This window comes from Mus caroli, unplaced genomic scaffold, assembly GCF_978045245.1.
Source record: "Mus caroli unplaced genomic scaffold, Mus_caroli_1 scaffold_14, whole genome shotgun sequence".
NCBI lineage: Eukaryota > Metazoa > Chordata > Mammalia > Rodentia > Muridae > Mus > Mus caroli.
The window spans coordinates 13,942,335-13,965,088 of record NW_028227269.1 but is presented as its reverse complement, the minus strand read 5'-3'; the positions used below and the strand labels follow the sequence as shown (position 1 = coordinate 13,965,088).

Genomic DNA, 22,754 nt, shown 5'->3' with positions numbered 1-22,754 from the left:
ACACACTGTTTAGAAATTGCAAGTTGCATTTATTTACTCTGTGTGTGTGTGTGTGTGTGTGTGTGTGTGTGTGTGTGTATGCACATGTATACACACATGTATCATAGTATTCATGTAGAAGTCAGAGGACAATTTATGGGACAACTCTATGTCCACCATGTGGGTTGTAAGGATCAAACTCAGGTTATCAGGCTGCTGAGCCGTGTGGGCCACTCTATTGAGCAGTTTCTAAGTGCGAGTGTTGGATTTTACACTAGGCTCTTGTGTCTGGGCCTTTGGTTCTCACAGTGAAGTGAAGGGTTCTGACTAGATCTCAGGCCAGCTCAACCCTTCCTTGGCTGTCAGGTGAGATGTCCTGGCCATGACCTGTCTATAAGGCAGAATATGACCGTGGTGTGTGGAAAGTGCCCACTGCTTGGTTGTGGTCCAGTGGGGAAAACAAAAAGGGCCGTGACATTTCGTAACCTCCCTAATGCTGCTTCTCCAGTCTTATCTACCAGGGTGTCCTTACTGCTGTGATGTCAGAGACGCCTGCAGATACAGAGTGTCGTATATTTTCTCTCTTGCTATCGTTTGTAGATATTAAAACTTCAGTGTTTGCTTTGGGTTGTAAGATAAAATTCTCTTTTTCTTTTTTAAAATTCATTTTATGTGTGTGAGTGTTTTGCCTGTGTATTTGTACACCACATATGTACCTGGTATCTGAAGAGGCAAGAAGAACATATTAGATCTCCTAGAAATAGAGTTATAGATAACTATTTATATGCCTATCTATATCTACATCACTCTCAGTGATCTACCTGCCTCTATCTCCAAAGTGCTTAAGCATAAGCCACCTACACTTGGTCCAAAATTAAGATATATTTTTTATAATCATATACATATATATACATATAAATATATAAAAAACTTCATTATATACACACATACACATATAATGTTCTTTGATCAAATACCCCCATTATCTTCTCTTACCTTCTCCTTCCACTAATTGTTTCTTCTTCCCAAGTCCCCCTCCTACTTTCATGTCGTGTGTGTGTGTGTGTGTGTGTGCGCACTGCATTTAATCAGTGTTTCCTGCCTAAGCGAGGGTATGGGTTATTTGCTTGAGTGAGTGTGCCAGTGACTGTATGTATCACTGAGGAATGTGACTTAAGGAAAGGACCATTTAGTCCTAGACCCTATCAGACCTTTAAAAAAACAGAGGAATTTACAGCCTTGCTTGGGAAAATTAAATCCTTTTTCAAAAGACATTTACTTTAGTGTGTTCTTTCACGTGTACATATGTTTACAGATGTCACAGAACACCTTGAGAGAGTTGGTTCTTTCTTTCCATCATGTGGGTCTTGAGAATCGAACTCAAGCCCTTAAGGTTTGGTGGCAATCTCTTTTACCCACTGAGCTATCTTGATGGCTCTCTGAGAACATTTTTGTATTTTATGTTTGTTGTGTAGCAAAAGCAGCTGGTCAGCTTTATTTATACATCATTGATCAGATAGATCCATTATTTTTGAGCCGTGAATCTAGATGTTCTAAATTAGTTTGCTATGCATGCTAGTCAGAATTCCATGCTGTGGACAGATAATGTTTCCTGACTCTTCAGTGTCCCATGTCTCTGCTAAATACCTTGAAGGTTACATAGTTCAAGTAGTAAACATTGCAATGCACAAAGAGTAGGAAACTTTGATTTATGCATGCCTGTCTTAAAATTAGCGATCATGTCTGCTCTTCCACTTAGAAAAACATTCCTTCTATGTTAATTGTTTAGAACAGGGCCAAGTTTTATTTTAGAAAGAAAATTCTAATATGCCCTTTGACAGTTGCAAACATATATACAACATATCTTGTTTATATCCACCTTGTCTCTCCCTTCCCTAAGTTGCCATTTCCTGAGTGTGAGAACTTAGCTGTTACTCTTTGCCAAGGGCACCCTTTTCCTCCTTCCCCCTCCCATTTCAATTCTTTCAACAAGGGCTCCCTTAGCCCCTGCACCTCCAGTATTAATTTACAGTCAGTAAAATGCAGAATGTTAATTTTAAGGGTACAAAATACCTGTTCCCAGGCCACCACTCCTGGGAAGTAGAGAGGAAGCCTGTCCCCCCTCCCGCACCCTCACCAAGGACGGCTGTTCTCTGCTTCCTTTAACTGCTCTCTTTGCCTTAAGAATCACTTGGCATGGGCTGCAGAGTTCCCTGGGCTCTGGGTGCTCAGTGGATACACTCTCTCTTAGCACCAGGCAAACAGGCAGGGTTCTGGGTGGGTGCAGTTTGCAAGGCTCTGTGTGTTCTTGTATTAACAGAAAACTCTTCCTGTGTGTTCAGACAACGATGCTATATGTAAGCAGGAAGGTTTGCAATGTTATCAATGGTGGCAGCTTAGTAGACCACCTGGAATTGAGAACTACACAAAGCCCCTCCCCCAATGTGTTCCTGACTCTGAATTGAGAACCATACACCCCCCAGACCCCCTCCTCAAGGATGGCCAACTTCTTTATGAATATCTTGAGTATGAGACAGATAAACCAAGACAGCAGCAAACCAAAGCAGCCTGTGGACAGGAGGCCAGGACCCCTTCCAATCATCTTCCAGAGTGTCTCCTGCTGACCTCTCCACTCTGGGGCGCTTTTTCTTTGTTGGGGTGAATTCCTGAACTATTTTTAGGTCATTTCCCTGGCTGGATTAGAGCTGGTGGAGGGCCTGTGGGCAGTAATTATTGCCACAGGCAGGAAGAGGTTAATAAAGAGGGTCCCTTGACTCAGCTGGAAGAGGAGGGCTTTGCCCCCTGTGATAGAGGCGGGAAATCCACAGACCACACCATTTATTTCCCCTTATGGTAGGAAGTACAGCATCTTCAGTCCCACAGTGATATGGAGCAAGGAGCAGGAGAATTTACAGTACATATCTTAAGACAAAATGTGATGGGCCAGATTTTGCTGGGTGGTGAAGCTGAGCTCCCAACTAATGTGTGTATTATATATTAGTGTGTTATAGACGGAAACTGGGAACTCCTGTCTGGGCTGCTGCTCTTGACATCTGGTGTTACTCTGTGTATCTTAGGTTATTTTAAAGTTTAGCACTATACTAGAGAAGCATGCCAGAGCATACAAGAAAGGGATAATTTGGACTGCTTCCCTTAGCCCTCACACACGCATGGGGTTTGTGTATTCTCTTCTGTATGCAGTATTCTTGTAAACTCCCTCAGGCGTCAGTCAGAAAGAGACCTTTAAGAAATTAAAAGAAGTAGAGCATCACAAGACTAGCCTTAGTTATAATTTAGTTAGCAGTCTAAGACTCCCCCTATTTTGATTATTTAGAAATTAAGCTCTCCTTGATAAGCATTGTATGGAGGGAACCAAAACGGAAGACAAGAGCTGCCCAGAAAGAAATGAAAAGCTAGCATGGTGGTGCACACTTGCCGTCCCAGCAGTCAGGAAGTGGAGGCAGGGGGATCAAGAGTTCAAGGTTGTCCTTGGCTGTGTAGCGAGCTTGAGGGGAGACTGGGCTACTTGAGACCCTATATAAATGTGTGTGCAGATGTGCGTGTGCATGTGTGTGTGTACGTGTATGTGTGTAGAAAGAGAGGGAGGGAGGGAGGGATGGGGGGGAGAGAGAGAGAGAGAAGAGATTAATTAGCTGGTTCTATGGTTAACTACATGCCATAGCAAGGAAGTGGTCAGAGGACAGTGTGGCCTTACATGTCCCTATTGCTGAAGTCATGAACAAGCAGTTATTTTCTAGGAATTGGAAGGAATTCAACAGATGAGACTAGAAGGAAGCAGGAAGGAAGAAATATAAACCCAATGCTAACATTAATGTCAGAGCCAAAGACTGGAAGCCATCAGGAGGGTATAGGACACTGAGTGCTTGCTCTTGGATCAAAAGCAGACATTGAACCATAAGTACAAATCAGAGAAGTGCTTGGGCAAGTGCCTGAGTTTTCTCTCCGTAAGATATTATGAGCCATTAAAGTGATTTTAAAAGCATGTGTAAGGGGAGTGAGAGACAAGTGTATATCAAGTGAAGTAATTATATATGATTATCACTCTGTGGATACCCCATCCCTTCCCAGCCAAAGTTCTGAAGAGAGTTAAGGTTGCAAAAACAGCACAGTGGCAGGGCTGGTTCACATGCTCAGTGGATGCGCTCTCCCTTAGCTGATGAGAGCTGCTGTGGGTTTCATCCTCAGGCCTGCAAACAAAACAAACAAACAAACAAACAAACAAACAAATCCCTGTGGCAGCACACTGCTGATTCATATACTACCATGCATTTGGGTTTGTTTGTTTGTTTTTGTTTTTTGTTTTTTGAGACAGGGCTTTTTTGTGGAATGTGCCTTGTAGACCAAGCTGGTCTCAAATTCACAGAGATCCTCCTGCCTCTGCTTCCTAAGCACTGGGATTAAAGGTGGGCCCCTCCTTTGCCACCTGCTTACCATGATGCATTTGTATCTTGGAGCCTCTGTGCTAAGTGGAAGAAGCCGTTGGCAGAAGGCTTCCTGGCCAATGCTTCCATACGTGCAGTAGACAGACCAAGGAAGATCTGCAGTGACAAGAGAGCAAGCTTGTTGCAGGGGTGGGGGGTGACAGCTCTGACGATTCTTTCTGGGGATGATGGACATCCAGACTGGTCATGTCACAGTTGCACAAAATGGAGAGTACAGTACAAACCAATGAGTTGTCTACTTTGGTGTGTGAGTTAGTTTGAAGTTACCACAGATAAAGCAAGGCCGATTGTCTCGGGGGCCTGGAGGTATCAGTGGTTTCCTCTTCTTTTCAGAGGTTCTGGGATTGTTCTGCATTACTCCTTATGATAGAGACGTTCAATAAGCTAACATACAGTCGTATCAGTGGTTCTCAACCTTCCCAGTGCCGTGACCCTTTAATACAGCTCCTCATATTGTGATGATCCACAACCATAAAATTAATTCCAGTGCTATTTTGTAACTGTAATTTTGCTACTCTTATGAATTGTAATGTAAATGTGCATTTTATTTTTCTGATGGTCTTAGGCAACCTATAGGGTTTGGACCCTATAGGGGTTGTGACCCACAGGTTGAAAACCCTTTGGACTTTAAAGGGAGAATTTTAATAGCCAGCCTTTTACCAGAAACAGCAGAGATAGAGTCTGCTGATTCTGCCTTTAGGTGTGTGTGTGTATGTGTGTGTGTGTGTGTGTGTGCGCACACATGCATGTCTCCTGTAATCCTAAAACCTGGGCTCATGCTCTCACATTGTCACGGATATGAGTAGTCATTTCTGGCAAAAGTTAATCTCATTTGCCTGGGGACCCTTGGAGGCAGGATCCTATCTCTGGGGAAATCAGGAAAGCCTAACCTCTTCTTTGTGGGATACGCTGAGGCAGTGGGCTCTGTGAGTGTGGACTCAGTGGGGGTTGTTACTTATATAACTTCCTGTAATTGCCTGGCAGGAGCTGCGGAGAGCCGCCCTCTCCTGTCTGGGGCTGAGCAGAGACTGCAACCCGTCCCCTCTTGCTGCTGCTGCTGCTGCTGCTTGCCTCTTTGTTGGGCTTTGTGAGGAGTCAGCCCTTCTAGGCAGAACTGAAATGTCATTTTAACCAGAAGACTCTGTCTTCTTTGTGCTCCGGAGATGGGCAATTCCTATGCTGGCCAGCTAAAGAGCACACGGTTTGAAGAGGTCCTCCACAACTCCATCGAGGCTTCCTTACGCTCCAACACCCTGGTGCCCCGGCCCATCTTCTCGCAGCTGTATCTGGAGGCTGAGCAGCAGCTGTCATCGTTAGAAGGTAAGAATCACACATTTCTTATGTTGGTGTGTGTGCAGTTTTTATTACGTGCGGCTACCGTTAATGACAGCCCTATTCAGAAGATCTAGAGTCTTAGTGAAAAAGAATGAAAGTTGCACACAGATTTTTTTATTTGTTTAAAGGTAAGTTTCAGGCCAAAAAATACAAAGAAGAAAAATTTTGGACTCATAAAAGACAGGAAGAACACTGTATGCTGGGCTCCCCTGAAAGCATTATTTATATCTGATGAGATGGTTTGTTGGTAAGGGATTTTAATATGTCTGGCCCTCAGCTCTGTATTTCCTTTCTTTTCCTCCTGCGATTCATGTTCTTATCTTTGTAAAAATCATTTAGAGGTTATGTCTCTGTTGGTAACAGGTGTAAGAGCCTCACAAAAGCTTAAAAGAAATTAACAGTAAACCTTTTTGAATTTTACATGTACCAAGACTTAAGTTAATAAATGATCTGTAAGTATGTGGAGGACTTGAGAATTCCCCTTATCTGGAAGGTAAACTGTGTGTTTTCATGTCATGTAAGTAAGCCTGAAGCAATCCACAGGATGAAACAGCGACTAGTCTAGAATTATTTATTTATATGTAAGTTTATGCTCTTTGCTTGAAATTACACAGAAATGTAAATAGTTTTTGAAGTAGAAAAGGTCATGGTTTTAAAGTGGAAAAAAAATCATTAAAAAAGTAAGAAAAATGTCTGTCAAGTTTGTACTATGTTGGACTTTAGGGTACTGTGTGTGGCTTGCCTGTCTTGAAGAAACTCTGTGCTGAGCAGACCCATGGATGCCTGAAATCTCTTATTATTCTGAGAGGGCAAACGGAACCTCCGTGCAAATGGCACAGTTAAAGACCTAAGACCCCAACCTGGGTCTAAGTCTAAGAGGATGTAGCTGTGACCCGTGCTGTCAGGACAACGTGGAATTCTCTAATGGTCATTAAGAGAGTCCTCACGTTTTCTGGCATAGGAAGTGTCTGACCTCACAGGGCATAGAGAAGTCCTTGGATATTATTTAATTGATCCCATTTTTGATCAAGTGAAAGGTTTCTGTGAACTACAATTTCCAGGGACCTCCTTAACTACTTACGGGGTTGACAAGTCTTGCTGGTGTCAAACTGAAAGCAGCAATCATGCTGGTGATAATTTAGAATACTCCCACAGTGCCCTAAAATCTACAGTCCGTCTGTTCACCTGCTATTGCTGAGGCCAAAAGTGACTTGGGGATTCTGAGGGGTCGCAGAATTGCTAGCTGGCTGCTCACAGGGGAACAGAGAGCAACAGAAAGCCTGTGGGGGCTCCCAGTTACCTTCTCTTGAAGCTGAAGATCTCCCTAGGTGGCCGACTGGCCCCCTCTATTAGGATCTCTTCTTTGTTCAGAGTGTGGCATTTTCTAGGGACACTTCCCAGCCCCCACCCTGACTCTGCTAGAACCCAGGAGTTCCTACTTGCTTGTTAATGCTCTGCCTCTGAGCTTCATCCCAGCCCCCAGGGACAGTGTTGAGGCTTATGCATTTGATTTCTCGGGTGCTGAGTGTCCCAAGCTCCTTGCCAGATGTCAGTGGGATTGCTGAGCCTTTGAGTGTGGGTGATGACTTGACCCAGCCCCTCTGCGCTTTTCCTTTCTCCGCAGTGAATAGCCTGGAACCATCCCCTGGGATCTTGTTTATCCAGTTGCAAAAGTCAGCCTGAAAATTTGGTGGAAGATGGCGACCTTTGGGTTTGTTAAATGCCACCATAAACCAAATACTAAGCTTGGGCCATATCTTCTGCATCATAAACTTTGGAGCAGACAGGCATTTTTGGGGGGCCCCATCTTGTTTTGTCTGTCTGTCTCTTGTCAGGGTCTCTTATCTGATGGCTAGCCTTCCTCAGACAATACTGTTGTTGATGATGCTTATGACCAAGGTGCCGGGACACTAAACACCCGGGGATCTGGTAACATTTTATGTATTTGTGGGGGTAATTTAGCAGGGGCCTTATTATAGCTTTGTTCTTTGAATTAGGGCTCTTACTAATTCTACTACCCCCTTTAGGGGAATATCCTTTTACACAATGCTGACTTTTCAAGAGAAAGCCCAACAAGACAAATAACTGCATCGGTTCTAGGCATTACAAATTTACTATTTGAATGGAATGCAGGTCAATTTCTATAATCCCACCTGCTCAGAATGAGGAGCATCTCATGACAGGAGAAGAGACAGAGCAGAAACACCATAGTAAACGGCCTTATGTGCCTGTGGTCAGGGCTCTATGGGGTCCTTGGATTTGTGTTTTATTATTACTGCTCTAAGCCCTGATGGTTTTGTCTAAGACCACTTTAAGGCTCTAACCCTGCCAGGAGACCTCTGTAAACATGTCTGTTTAGTCTGCTCCAGGCCTGTGCTGCCTGAAAAGCCCATCAAAGTCCGGAAAGTCTGCCGCAGACCTTTGACCTTTAACCCTGCCTACAGTTTGAGCCCTTTGGCTCTCTGAGGCTTAAGACCCTCGTCTCTTGTTTCTGTCTAAGTGTGTTGGAATGTCTGTTCATCAAGCTTAGCAGAATAATGCCCATCCCCTTCTCTGTGGCTGATCCACGCCTCTGACTTTGGGGGTGTTCGCGTTTGGTTCTTGGGGATCTTGCATGACTTTCCACTCCAATACTGGAGTCTGGGTCATGCTGGGTCTGTGCAGAGCTAGATCAGAGCCCCATGGGACCTGTGCCATCTGCTGTCATGCTGGATGCTGGTGCCTGGAGTCTGGTGGGACTCTGAGACCTGGTGCAGGGGCTAACCTGTGCCTACTGTAAGCACAGGAAGATGCCAAGGAGATGAGGCGGCTGGGCTCACTCCTCCCAGCCTGCTTGTCATGTGCAATCTTTCCACAGTTTTCCTACCACTTGGTCTTTGTGTGTTCTGCACCCACAAGGTCCAGGGAACCAGGAAGGATAGAGAGCTGTTATTTCCTTCTCAAGGTCTTGGCCCCCGTCACGTTATGTCCCCAGTAGCTTGTACAGTTATAGGTACAAAACTTGATATTATTCTAAAGTGCCACCTTTTCAAGCACAGTGGTTCTCAGTCTTCCCAATGCTGTGACCCTTTAACACAGTTGCTCATGTTGTGGTGACCTGCAACCATAAAATTATTTTCGTTGCTGCTTCATAACTGATTTTGCTACTGTTATACTGTTGTACTGATATACGACCCCTGTGGGAGTTGTGACTGACTGGCAGGTTAGGAATTGCTGTTCTAGAATATTACAACACAGAATGGCCTTAGGGCTCACCAATGTGCTTTGCACAAAGAGGTAAGTTGAGTGTCCCATGGCCACAGCGCAACAACAAACTAAGAACTGAACTGTGGCTTCCCAGAGCTGTGGTCTAGACTTTTCCATTACACATAATTGTGTTGTTAACCTAAAACCTTTGGAGGGAGGGAGGATATTAGAGCCAAGTATGAGAACAGTAGGAGACATAAAAACAAGCCAGCAGTAAGAGACCGGGTAACAAAAAAGAGAGGAGAGAGCCAAATTTAAGGGTGCTTGTAAGGACCCTTCCCACAAGTTAATCTATGTGCTGTTTGGTAATTGAAATGTAAAGATATACTGAGAAGTATTTTTACCTAAGACACTAGGGAAAAAGACACTGGAAGGACTAAATGTCAGCAGCCTTGGAAAAGTTCATTTTTGTGAACCTCCAGCTTTCCCCAACTGTGGGAAAGGCTGATCCTCGCTCGGAACAGTGAGCTGCTCTTTCCTCAATGTGACCCTTGCACTGAGAATCTTGCTAGGTGCTGGATCAGTAAGGGAAGACAGGAGTCAGGGGGGCTGCACTAAGCTCATCACACTGAGAAATGGTGTTCAAGGCCAGGACTCTCCCCACCAGTTTCACATTTGCTGTTCCTCCTTTCTTGAAACAACAGCATGTTTGGCCCTATTCTAGAATGTTACAGAATCCGCCTTCCCCTGTGTGTAGGTTTGCATTTCCAGCAATGAATATATGCATTTTTTTGGATGAACTCTAGTGGATAGCTCAGCAGCCCCCTTATGCAACGTTGAGGCAGTTCATGCTACTTAGGTTTTCAAGAACACTAGGGACACAGGCGCAGCCACAGGTCCTTGACCAGCTGTGGCTCAGTGGCTCTCTCTCAGTCCTAGGTTCCTTATTTGTGATACAGGTTGCATGTTACACTGTGATGAATGTCACATATGAATGCCTTCAGAATGCCTACTATGTGGTGTTGAGGCTATGAGGTCAGTCTTTAGCAAGCTTCCGTATCCATAGCAACTCCCTCATACCCGGGCAGACATGTGCAGCTGTGGTGGCTAGAGGAGAAGTGAACGTGAGCTTGAGTTTGTGTGCACCTTGGGGAGTCATCCACCCTGAGACAGCCTTGGCTTTTCCTCCTGGTACAGAAGATCAGGATGCCCAACTTCCTAAGGACCAATGAGTTACAGAGCAGCAAGGGTTTACTGAGTGCTTCTTAGAGCAGTGCAAGCCTCCTTTCCCCTGCACAACCAGTTCCCCAGGCCCTGGGTCTTTATTGAGCTTGTAGCTGAAGGTACAGGGAAAAGGCCCCAGAGCAGGCTTTTAAAGCCCCACAGCAGCTTCCTTACAAACCATCCCTGCTGTCTCCCACATCTAGGTGGCAGCCGAGCAGACAATGAGGAAGAAGAAGAAGATGGAGAAGGAGGGTTAGAACCCAGCAGTCCCCCAAATGCCTACCAGCTGCCCCCTCCTCCTGAAGGCTGCTGCACCACGGATGGTAAGACACTGCACCCCTGCTCAGGATCTGCAGCTGGGTCATAGCCCTCCTTGTCCCCAGAGATATGAGCTGGGCTCATGTTCCTATATAGGCTACAGGAGGCTGAGAGTCAGCCCCAGCGGCTCGGCCACTGTAGACAGCCTCAGCTGTAGGAATGGCATGGGGTCCAGTAGTCATTGTTTTGTGTCTGTTATTTGGAAGTCAGAACATACTTTCCTTATTCAAGTGGACCTTGCAGGGTAAATGATTTGAAATGAGGTAGGAATGACCTTTGTGTCTTGTCAGTTCTTGGCTGCGAAGCTAACATATTTGCATTATCTTGAATTTGGGCAGGCAGCAGTATCACTGCTGTTTTGCTGATGAGGAGCAGAGGCAAGGCATGCTGGGTACGGTAGCATCTCAGTGCAATGGTGAGAGCTTGTGCTCTGTATCCAGAGAGGCCTGCAGGTTCACATTCTAGACTCCACTACTCCGAAAACCAAGGGTTGCCTATCACTGTTAGAATAAACAGCAGTTGACATATTGAACATTATTCCAGAAGTCCAGAGGTTAAAGATGAGAACTCGGGGGCTATCTGGGGAGACAGATGCTTTATGCCCTCTGTGCGGGTGGTAAGATTGGCAGCATGGGGACTGAGGAAAACTCCAGATGTAGGCAGAGAGCTTAAGAGACGCTCCCTGGAGGAGAGGGACCTTCCTCTGGGTTTTAGATGATCTGAAAGAGTTAGCCAGGAGACTTCCATGGGTGGGCAAGCTTGGAAACTGCAGAGGAAGCAGTGGCGCAAAGGCTTATGGCGTGAGATGCATGTTGCCCCAGAGCTGCAGACGAATGAACAGGGCACTCAGGCATGGCCTGGGAGTGGTGACAGACTGGGACTGGAAAACGATCAGGGTAGCTGCCAATGTCCTCTGCACTCTGAGGCCTGACCTTGACCCTATCCCTGACCCTGGCTTAGAGTGCCAGCTGATGTTACTGAGACAAAGAAGTCAGTACAGCTAGCTGTTAACAGGGCCATCTAGTGTCCCCAGAGGGAAAGGGTGAGAAGGGCAGTCAGTCACATGGCTTTCACTGGATTTCTACATCCCTGCGGTAGATCCTGACCGTCTTAGCATGCATTCTCCAGCTGCCCTAAAGGTGGGCTGCTCATTGGGCTGAGAGAAAGTCTGATGACGGACCAGTGCTGACCACCTGGAGCAACCAAAGAAAGAAAAGTTTGTGATGGCTGAAAGGGCCCGGAGTTGACTCCCAGGATGGGGAAGGGTCTCGTGTCTCTCTGGGTTAACAGTGCAGGGAGCCTGTGAAGTTAGCTCCCCTCATCTAGAGCAAGGCTCAGGAGAGAACCTGAGAAACCCCAGCCATTCCCTCTTCTATATCTTTCTTTGGAGACCTTTGAGAACTTATTTTTCCTCATAGGAAATACATTTAAAGGTTTCATAAATACAACATCCAAAAGGTGTGGAGAGACTTCTGCTGTGCACCCCACGCTCCCACTGGAGAAGCTGAGGAGGCCCTGTTCTGGCACTTTCCCTGAGTGAAGCCATTCATTATGCAGCCCCAATAAAATATAGTATGTGAAAGATGAGACAACTTTTACTTTATGATGGTTTTGTGTTGTCTCAGAGGTAATTAGCGTCACAGAAACAAGGGTCATTAGGTGTTCCTTCTGTCCCTAGGCCCTTGGTTTCGGGAGATCTCAGGACAGTGTGTGAGCCCTGTCTACCCCTTCTAGGCTTCTGTCAGGCTGGGAAGGACCTACGCCTTGTCTCCATTTCCAGTGAGCCCATTGAAGTCCCTGCAGGCTTCCTCCTGGTGGGTGCTAAGTCTCCCAGCCTGCCGGACCACCTCCTGGTGTGTGCAGTGGACAAGAGGTTCTTGCCCGATGACAATGGCCACAATGCCCTGCTCGGTGAGTTCTTTCTTTTCTTTGTGACTACGTCTGCATGTGGTGGGGCAGGGGAAGGGAGGCCTCGGCTGCTGGTGATAAGGGGTACTTAGATATTCTATACATCCTCTTTTTCTCTTTTGATACATTTCCTTATGGAATGGAAGAAAAATGGGAATTATTTTAAAATATTACTGGCTTGGACTATGGAGATAGTTTGGTTAGTAATGTGTTACCATGCCCCAAGTTAGCTCTTTAGCAGCTGTGTCTGCTAAAGGTCTGATGGTTATGCTTTCAATAACTCCAGACAGACAGATCCTTGGGGCGTACCGGGTAGCCAGTTCAGCTGAATTATCAAACCCAAGGATATCTCAAAAAACAAGCTGAGCAGTTCTTCAGGAATGACAGCTGAGGTTGGCCACTAGGATTCCAACACACGTATGTATTTGACTACACACATAATTTTTTTAAAAAAATGACTGTCTGCTTCCCTCCAGAAAGCCTACCACTTAGTATTAATTTTTTCATAGTTTGTCGTTCAAACCTACCTTTGCCTGTCTGGACCAGAAAGGGCTTAAACATCCTGTCCCAGATAGTTTCAGCAGCTTAGCAGGCAGGGGAATGAGGCTGTGTGTCCAAGAGTGTGCATTTGTGTATGTCCCTGCCACTGGGTGGTCACATCTGAATGATTGCCAGGCTCTCTAGCCATCTTCTGCTTTGCCTTACAGCGCCCCCTGGAGAGGTGGAATCTGTCACAGTTCTGTAGGCGAGCTTAGACTTGTTCATGAACTTGCTCTAAGTCATGAGAGTGAAGAAGACACCAGGAGCTCAAGTTCAAGTCTTTCCAGCTCCAAATTCTTCCCTTACTCACTGTGCCCCTCAGGCTTTTGCTGTGGTCAAGGTTCAGTTGTGGGTTGCAGCTTTCCCTCCTGCCCGTGGGAACCTGTCCACAGTCTTTCAAATAGTCACTGGCCCACTAAGGTCCTGCTGATTCATTGCGATGAGGAGACTAGGCCGACCTCTTGCTCAGATGACATTATTATGTTCTTGCTGTGTACCTTGCTCCCTTCATGTGCAGTATCAAGGAAGAGGCAGTAGGACCGAGAACCCAGAGATCTCTGTTTACTGTTTACCCAGACTTCCCCGTGGCCTCCTATGCCCCCTTTCACCCAAACAGTAGAGAGGGCTTTGAATATATGTCCTGGCGTTGGGCGGTTTGTCTTGTCTAATGCCTTTGGATTTGCCCATTCGTCTCTTTGGAGAGCTGGGTAATGGGGGGCTTGGTAGTGGTCCAGTTTCACATGGGGTCTCCTCATGGTAGAAGAGACAATTCCTGGGACAAAATTATGGATTGAGAACCCTTACAATCTCCTCCATATTCTCCATGTGACTCAGTCCCTTAAGCATCCAGTCTTGTGCTTCTTATGGGGAGTGGGGAAATCCACAATAGGGGAAGGCTTGGGGGATGGAGGGGGGAGAGAGGAGGAGTTGGGAAGAAAAGAATGAATTGTTACTGTTTCCAGTCTGGGGTGGGTTGCAATGTGTAAACTCTCAAACAAGGCAGATGAATGCTCCCAGGAGGGGACAGCATAGCTTGTGTGTGTGTGTGTGTGTGTGTGTGTGTGTGTCTGAGGGAATCTCTGTGTCTCTGCAGGAGCTCGCTGGGTGTATAGAGCTTGCTCACTGGTGCACGTAGCCCTCGTATTTCGGAGGTGCTTCACACAGCTGGCTTTTGATCTGCTGGTGGGGTGAGGTGGGGTGGGGTGGGGTAGAATGAGGTGGGACAAGGGGGGGATCTTGTCTGAATTCCACCCTTTGTGACTAGAAGGGAATTACTGGGGCAGTAAATCAGGGAGGCTCTGCCTCTTGAGCCTTGGAGACAGGAATCTTCCAGCTCCTTCTCCTCCAGCCCCTAACAGTCTGGCTCCTCCCCAGTGGCTGGAGTGCCCAGGAAGGAACTTCGTTAATTGCTGGCAAGAAGCCATCCGGAATGAAGAACAAGGGCTGGCTGGAAATAGCCTGTGCTCGCTCCTTTGAACATAACTTTATGCTCTCAGCTTGGACACTTAACACTGTTTTGGTTTCCTGCTATTAACCCCAGGTGGTTGTCCAGAACAAGGTGGTCCTCACAGCTCCTGCAGTAACCAGGCTCAGCCCTGCTTACTGATCCATAAAACAGGGTCTGGGGATCATCTTGGAGTAAGCAAAGCCTTAAGGAATATTGTTTTAGCAGCTTTGAAGCTGTTGAGGGATTTTGTCTGAGAAAATTGAAAGATTAACATTGTAGGTATGTTCCTGAGATTTTGCTGTTGTTGGTGCCAGTAGTTAATCTAAGTTAACCAATACCTTACCCATCAGAGAAGCCAATGTCCGTCTTTGTGGCATGCTTATTTCTTAGGTGAAAATGAGTCTATAGTTTAGTTAGTAGGCAAAGTATTCACACATTTGTTGAATGTGTAAGATCAAATGAAGCCTGATGTCTAGGTATACCTGGGAACTCAACCCTTCCATTGGGAGCTTCTGGTTTGATACGGAGACAAGCAGAAAACATTGGGGGTCCATCAGGATCCATAAGGTCCATAGCAAGTAACCATGCCAGCAAATCTTATACCGAACCTTACGGGCATCGTGCCCCAGAAGGTCACTAGGGTGTAAGCATGGACTGTTGGTGATAGCGAAGGTGCTTTAGTGGTAGCTGGTTTCAAGATGGGTCCTGAAAAACGAGTAACATTTTTTCTAATTGGGAAGAAGCAGTACCAGTGGTGGCGGCAGCGCTCACATGGTCAATCCTGTTCATTGAAGACATGCGCCTGGAAATACCCAGGAGAAGCCGAAAAACAAGTGACGCATGGGAAGCACAGGGTGACTCGCAGAGGCTCACCCAGGCAGCCCTGCGAGGCCTTTGGTCTTGAACCCAGATGATGTAGTGCAGTCATAGAGGGGAAAGGACATCTCAGCAACCATGCTGTGGCCACTGGAGAGGGTGAAGCTGGCCCTTCACTGGGTCCTGCAGGACAGAAGCTGGGAAGCCATCTTTGACCTTCAACATGGAAAAGAGTCCAAGAGGCCTCCATGTCCTTTGTCTTCGGTAGTTTCAGTGTTGGGGGCAGCTGGCCCTGCGCCTTGCGACTCCCCCCTCTTCTCTCCGCCAGGGTTATCTGGAAGCAAATTCCACCTCCTGTGTACTTCATCTGAAACTATTGCCATGTGTATCTGTCTCTAAAGGACAAGGACATTTTTTTTTCTGGGAAGCCAGTGCTATTATCCTATCTAAAAAGCTAAGGCATTCATAAATATTGTTAAATACTCAGTGAGTTCAGATTTTATCATATACTCTTTTTTAAAAGTTGGTTTATTAAATTCAAGACCCAATGTTTTCTAAAAGCATTTTTTGATTTAATTTTTCTCTTTTTGAATTGTTAATATGTGTTTATATTTTGAGACATATGGTCTTGTTCTACTTATACTCAGTTTTATGCCATGTCGGAGTCAAACCCAGTGCAAAGCAAGCAGATGCTCCCCACGTGAGGAACATCCTCAGCGCCTGTCTTTTAAAATTATGTGACCCTTCTCCTTCGTTTTTCCTTCCAGTTTATACTTTTAAGAAATATTTGTGGTGTTATGAATAAGGCAACTAGGAGATGCTGCAGAGATGCCTGAGGGGTAAGGAGGGATTGCTGCACTTCCAGAGTTTTCAGTTCAGTTCCTAGCATCTGCTCCAGGTCTAGGAGCTTCAATTATCTTCTTATGGTCTGTGTGAGTTCCTTCACACATATGGGCGTTCCCTCACACAATTACATACACACACTCTCTCTTTCTCACACACACATAAACAAAAATAATAAATAAATCTTCTAAAAGTAAGGCAATTATTGTGTTTTAAAATGCTCTCTTGGGGCTTACACATCCAATTGATTTTTATCAGGAAAGAAACGAAGGCAGAGAACAAGCTTGGGGTTGGTATAGGACTCAGTGTAACTGATGTTCTCACTGAAGTCTCAAGCTCTCCATGTTGTACCCCAGCACCCTGCCCTGACCCCTGTTTCACCAGGAGTCAGAGTGACTCAGCTTTGCCTGTTTCTCCCACATGCAGTCGAGTGTTTCTGCATGGAACTGGGATAGGGCTCACTTGAAGGGGAAACTCAGAAACTGTCTGTCCCTTCTTTGCTCTCAGAGTGTGCTCACACACACAAACATGAATGTTTGTGACCACTCACTGTAGCCACTCATGTCTCTCACGGGGCTATCTCGGAGGTCTCCTTTAGGTTGTGTGTGTCAATGGGAATCCAGCCTGTTCGTGAGGGTTGGATGATGGAGACCCCTTTTCCACAAGGGACATAATCCCAGAAACAAGCTCACCCCCTCCAATGGCCATAAAGCCATGTGCTTAGCTGCCACCCACCAAGTCCAAAGGAAGCCACTATGGGGGCTTCTAGGAAGAATCATGCCACTTCAGTCTGGAAGGAAATGGCAGCTTTTGTCTCCGCCTTCCTTCTCTCTTCTGTGACTGAGCAATGGAAACCCAGGCAGGGTCACATCTTATCTCTTGCCACCTGCATGCTCCTCTTTCCCATTTAGTTCAGGGAAAGAGAGAGAACTCCATGCTCTAAGTCTGGGATCTGTTATATATTCAGGGGACACCTTAACCCTTGTAGTTTTCTTGTAGGTGGTTTTATAGAAGAGATGGCATACATCAAAGCTGGGCCTACTCTAGGCCACGGGGAAGTCACTTCTCTGTGCCTTGATTCCCCTCACCTGTAAACTGGAGACATTATGGATTAACTTACAGGTTTCATGAGATTCAACGTGGGGGGTGGACCTTGATAGCATAAAGGGCTTCACACACACGGCTTAACACACAGTGGCTGTACAATAAATATTAGCTCTGGTCATGTTTGCAGATGATATAACTGAAGCTCAGAGATGTGAAGAAACCTGGTATACTTAAGTCAGGACTCAAGCCTGAGTCCTACTGGCATCTGTATTCCTGCATGCTTGCTGCATGGGTGGGTGGCACCCTCCCCATAGGAGGGCATGCTTCACACGGCAGCCTGCAGGTGCAGCATCCATTCAGGGATATGGTTTTGAAATGAATAGCCCTCTGGTTACCAAACGAGCTCCGTGGAAAGATCCTGGGGTGCTGGAGTTAGAAGAGGATTCTTTGCATAGATCACATAGCAACGGCATAGTCCCTTCATTTCTAGGATCTCTGCCCAGCAGAGTCTGAGGCTTATGTCCAGCTACCTCATTTTCTGATGAGGTCTTTATAAACTTCCAAGTCCCAGGGTCGATTCCTAAAAGGAAGGGCTCCATGTTGTACTCTTTCTTGAAAGTGTTGATCGCCCTTCAAGGAATTTCCTGACTCTTTGGATGACATCATCTGCTCATCTGGTGGTTTGAGCCCTTCCTTTCCTCAAGGCTGGGTCCTATGCTCTTGCCCTGGCTTCTTTGCTTATCCCCCAGAAAAGCTATTTTCCCAACTGGAAGCAGTCTGCTTGCCGGCACCCAGCTGTCCACTGTGTGCCTGGACCAGACACTTACTCTCACCTCGGAGCCATCAGGAGCTGCTCCAGTTACTTCCTGCTGGGCATGCTTGCTGACACCATGAGGCCTCCATGTACATGGCTTGTAACCTGGCTAGCCGGTCACCGAAGAGTGTTCTCGACCTTGTAGTTCCCATGTCTTGTTCAGGATCTTTTCTATGCTCAGGCTTAGTATTCCTTCTCAGGATCCCTAGACATTTCTCCAGGTTGTACTCTTGAGGGCCGGTCAGGCTGAGTATGTCTCAAGGTTTCTAGGTTGGAAGCCAATAGGTAAATAGAAGGGTTATTATTAATTAGTTGGTTAATTATGCCCCTCTTTCCGACCTTCTTAATAATGTCACATGGTGCTCTCAGTCAGCACACACTGGCTTACAACTCAACATGTGAACGGTCACCCTAGCATGGCCCTTTGGGAGAGAGCTGCGAGGAACAAGATATACATTTCCCTGATGCTGATCAGATTCTAGGACTCAGAGAGAGATGAGTGTACGAGTCTGGGAAAGAGCCCATTCCCGCTGAGCCAAGGAGCTGAGCACTGAGGAATGGCTGGGTATGTGTAGGGGGGTTGTGGAAGAGACCGAGACTGGGCAGGGTAGGGGCAGTTGGAGTGGATGAGTTAAGAGGCACCTTGTCTTAGTGAGAAGATAAAGCTAGCGATGGATGGAGGAGTCCATAGTCTTGGGTGCCTGTGGACCTGGACTTCATCCTTCGGTTGAGGTTACTTGCCGCTCTTGTGTGTCTGATACGAAGGATTTCACAAGAACGTTCTGTCTTCCATAGTGACTGGCAATGGGTCAGTTAAGCCAAGTGCCCTGCGCACTTGACAGTGAATGGCACAATGTGCCTGGCCCTGTGTGCACATTAGCCTCTTCTGAGTCCCCCACAGCATTGTCCGTGTGTGCTGTTACCTGCCCACACTGGTACAGTGTGAGTAGGATTTTGATGGTCAATTCATCCTATACTGATCCCTGACAGACTGGGGTTTTCCCTCGCTTCTAAGGCCTTTTATAGAATATTAAACTGCTCATGATATGCTAATTGGGATTTTGTGCAGTATGGAGTCTTCTCTGGGGCAATGGTTTTAACTTTTCATCTCACCTACTAGACTTCTTTTGAATATTAGCCAGAGTCCCCAGGGACAGTCTGCTTAGGAGTAGTGCTTATGTAGGGACATGTGGCTTTTATGGCCTCACGCAAAACGACCTCTGGAGACCAACAAGCAGAGAGTGTGATAAACTAAGTAAATCTGGTTCTGCCCCAGGCCAGGGCCTCCCTTGACCCGGGACCTTGGACTCACAGGAAGCAGACTGGCTATTGACAGGGCAAGGTTGTCCACAGGCTTACACAGGAGCAGTGGTTAAATAGAGAGGCAGAATTGTCATGTGACTCTTGTATTAACCAATGCCTGTGGCTGGCTCTGTGGAAGGGCTCTGTGCTTTGTAGAGATGCTTTTACACACATGCTCTGCATGTCTGTAGCTCGTAAAGGAGGTTTCTCATCACTACCTGATGGCCTGTCTAGGGCTGCAGGCCGGCAGAAAGGCCTGTCTAGCACACTAGAAAGATTGCCTGCCCTGATGGCTGCTGAACTTTGGGTCTCACTCCCAGGGTTCCTACCCCATGCATTTGGTATTTCTTATCACATAAAATAACGGGTTGTATTGTGACATTTTCATGCATATATATCATCATATTTTGTTCATATTTGCCCATAGCTACCCTTCCTGGTTTTCTTCCTCCTTTCAGTGTTACACCTTTATTATAGATCTAAAGCAATATATATTATGTATATCAGTATGCATCATGTATTTCACATATGTAAAAATATCCCGATTCTGCATATCAAGGATATATATATATACATATATATAGTTTTTCTCCCCCCATTATTCTCGTATTCCTCTTTCTCCCTCTTTTAAAGATATATAGATATATAGATAATCCGTGTCTATCTATCTAGCAACCCACATACGCAAACACATACATATACATCTATGTTTAAAATATAGATTCTGCATATGAGAGAAAAACGTGTTTGTCTTTTAGAGTCTGGTTTATTTCATTTAACATGATGACCTCCAGTTTCATTCATTCCCCCCCCCCTTCAGATGATACAATTGTGTTCTTCACTGTGGCTGAATAAAATTCCATTGTGTGTGTAGACTACATTTTCTTCATCCATTCCAATATGTGGAATTTTTAGTATGCCACTGTCTTAGTCAGGGTTTCTATTCCTGCACAAACATCATGACCAAGAAGCAAGTTGGGGAGGAAAGGGTTTATTCAGCTTACACTTCCATACTGCTGTTCATCACCAAAGGAAGTCAGGACTGGAACTCAAGCAGGTCAGGAAGCAGGAGCTGATGCAGAGGCCATGGAGGGATGTTCTTTACTGGCTTGTCTCCCCTGGCTTGCTCAGCCTGCTCTCTTATAGAACCAAGATTACCAGCTCAGAGGTGGTCCCACCCACAAGGGGCCTTTCCCCCTTGATCACTAATTGAGAAAATGCCTTACAGTTGGATCTCATGGAGGCATTTCCTCAACTGAAGCTCCTTTGTGTCAAGCTGACACAAAACTAGCCAGCCAGTGCAGCCCCCAAGAGGATGAACTCTCTCAAGCTTGCCCAGACTCTCTTCTGTGGCCCAGTCTCTTCGGTCTTGTTGAGTCAAGGGTATCTTGACTCCCTGGTCTGATTACCAGGACAGGTTCTCTGCCTCTGGCACTCTCTGGGTGATGGTCTGGGGTTCAAGTTGTTTGAAGTGGAAGCTGGAGGGGAGTTGAAAGGGAGACAGAGAGGCTCATGGCATGCTTCTTCCTGCCCAGGTTTCTCTGGGAACTGTGTTGGCTGTGGAAAGAAAGGCTTCTGCTATTTCACCGAGTTCTCCAACCACATCAACCTGAAGCTGACCACCCAGCCCAAGAAACAGAAGCACCTCAAGTACTATCTGGTTCGGAATGCACAAGGGGCACTGACCAAAGGACCTTTGATTTGCTGGAAAGGCTCCGGTGAGGGAGGGGCTGGAATCCGCAGGGGCAGAGGGGAAGGGAGCTGGGTATGCATTCCCAGTGGGCATTGTGAGGCTAGGAGGGGGTGGGATCTCTGTACAGAGGTACAGGCCGTAGCAGGAGGCTACTGAAGATAGCTGCCTCTTGGGGATGGTACTTGGACAAATTATATGACAGACTCACTGGGCTGGGTAAACACTAGCAGAGGGCCACCTGGTACTGAGCCTCTTTTTGGTGGGTATTAGGGACAGTGGTTCTTGTTCTCAGGGGACATTTATCACTGCCCTGAGATGCTCCTGATCATAAAGACTAGAGGTGGCTGCAGGCACTTCCAATACTGCTAAACACCCCACAGTGTGTAAGACAGCCCCCAGCAAGAGGCTCCTGTTCTCGAGGTGTCACAGGGAGGAGGCTGAGAATGTTGAGTTTGAACAATGCCAGCCATCACCCTCTGCATCCCTGAACCCTGTGACCAAAGAGATAGCTCTGTGGTGCTGGTCCCCAGGGGTGAGTTCGGCTTCACCAGGAAAGGCCGCAACGTGGCCCCTCAGCCTCCCTTGTATCCTTATCCACTGTGTCAACTGAGGAAGGGCACTGGCTGTCCTTGTCCTGCCCTGGGTGGTAGAGCATGCCCAAGATGGAACTTCCCAGATGTAGTCGGGAGAGCTGTCCTTTCCCTCCTGGAATCTCCTGGAATCTTCCACACTAGTTCTTTGAGTGGAAGGAAGAGGTCCCGGGTGTGAGTGGCTGAGTGCTGTTCCTCTTTTCCTCTTCTCCTCTTCCCCTCTCATTTTCTCTTCCTCCTTTGCTTTATTCTGTGACTGCTTAGTAAGTTCCCCGCTATGTATCAGGGAGTTCCCAGGCCCCGTGGGTGAAGCTGCTCTTCCCAATGGGACCAGTTCTCTATCTTGCTCACAGTTCAGCGCTGTTGCTGAGGGTTGGGGAGAGGGGCAGTGTTCATGAAAGAGGATGTGTAGGGGTGGAAGGAGGTACTGACTAGCCTGTGCCCTGAGGCATTACTCTGTAGCTCCTTGGATGTTAAGCACAGAGCTGAGATAGCTCAGTTTCATAAGTTGTATTTCTTGCTCCTCCCACTGGGCACTTTATTCTCTCTGTGGATAGAGGCTCTGCCCTTAGGTAGGGAACAGGTTACAGAACATGCCACCTCTGCCCTGCAACACACAAAAGCAGGGACTAGCGTGGTGCCCGCATCCTTTATAAACACTCTCGTGCCCCTCTCTCCTATAGACAGTTCTGCTCCAGGAAGTCATTCTGCAGCCATTGGAGAAGAGCCAATTAGAGTTCACACGTGCTTCTTGTTTCCCTTAGAGTTCAGAGGTCGACAGAACTCCACCAACACCTGCTCCAGTTCTCTCTTCCCACCGCTGGAGAGCTCGGGGTCCCTGGCTGCCTTCCCCACTGAGCCTGTTCCTGGGACAAACCCCAGTGTCCCAGTGGGAGCTCAACAGGCAGGTGAGACCTCAGAGTGGTGTCCCAGGTGCTAAAGCCACATGCCTGGCGTCGGCATTCTTCAAAATAAATAAAGACAACGCTGTGTGTTGTCTCATTCTATGTCATTTGGAGTTTAAATTTCACTTTGCATGTTGTTGTTCTGTGTCATTTTGAATCTGTAAGTTTTAGCAACATGTACATGTTGGCTTTCATTGGGAAGGCTTGCCTGCTCTCCTGTTTGATAAGGGATGTGATTCCCCCAGTGGTGGGATTCTGTATCAGAGTCCATCTGCATACTTAGTACACTGGATGACAAGTACCAAGCCAGCATTTCAAGTGGATTGCTAGTTGGGTCTGAGGTT

The 22,754-nt window shown here is 46.7% G+C and overlaps 1 protein-coding gene across 4 annotated transcripts in view; it reads left to right on the top strand.

The window, feature by feature from the left end:
- Nucleotides 1-5,605: 5,605 nt before the first annotated feature.
- Greb1 (growth regulating estrogen receptor binding 1) overlaps nt 5,606-22,754 on the top strand; it is a 68,119-nt gene continuing 50,970 nt past the window's right edge. For all 4 annotated transcript variants that reach the window (XM_085830119.1, XM_085830118.1, XM_021179264.2 and 1 more), the window contains exons 1-5: nt 5,606-5,762; nt 10,391-10,510; nt 12,240-12,416; nt 20,758-20,940; nt 22,270-22,413. In XM_085830119.1, coding sequence (XP_085686245.1) covers nt 5,606-5,762; nt 10,391-10,510; nt 12,240-12,416; nt 20,758-20,940; nt 22,270-22,413 — 781 coding nt within the window. The remainder of the gene's footprint in view (nt 5,763-10,390; nt 10,511-12,239; nt 12,417-20,757; nt 20,941-22,269; nt 22,414-22,754) is intronic.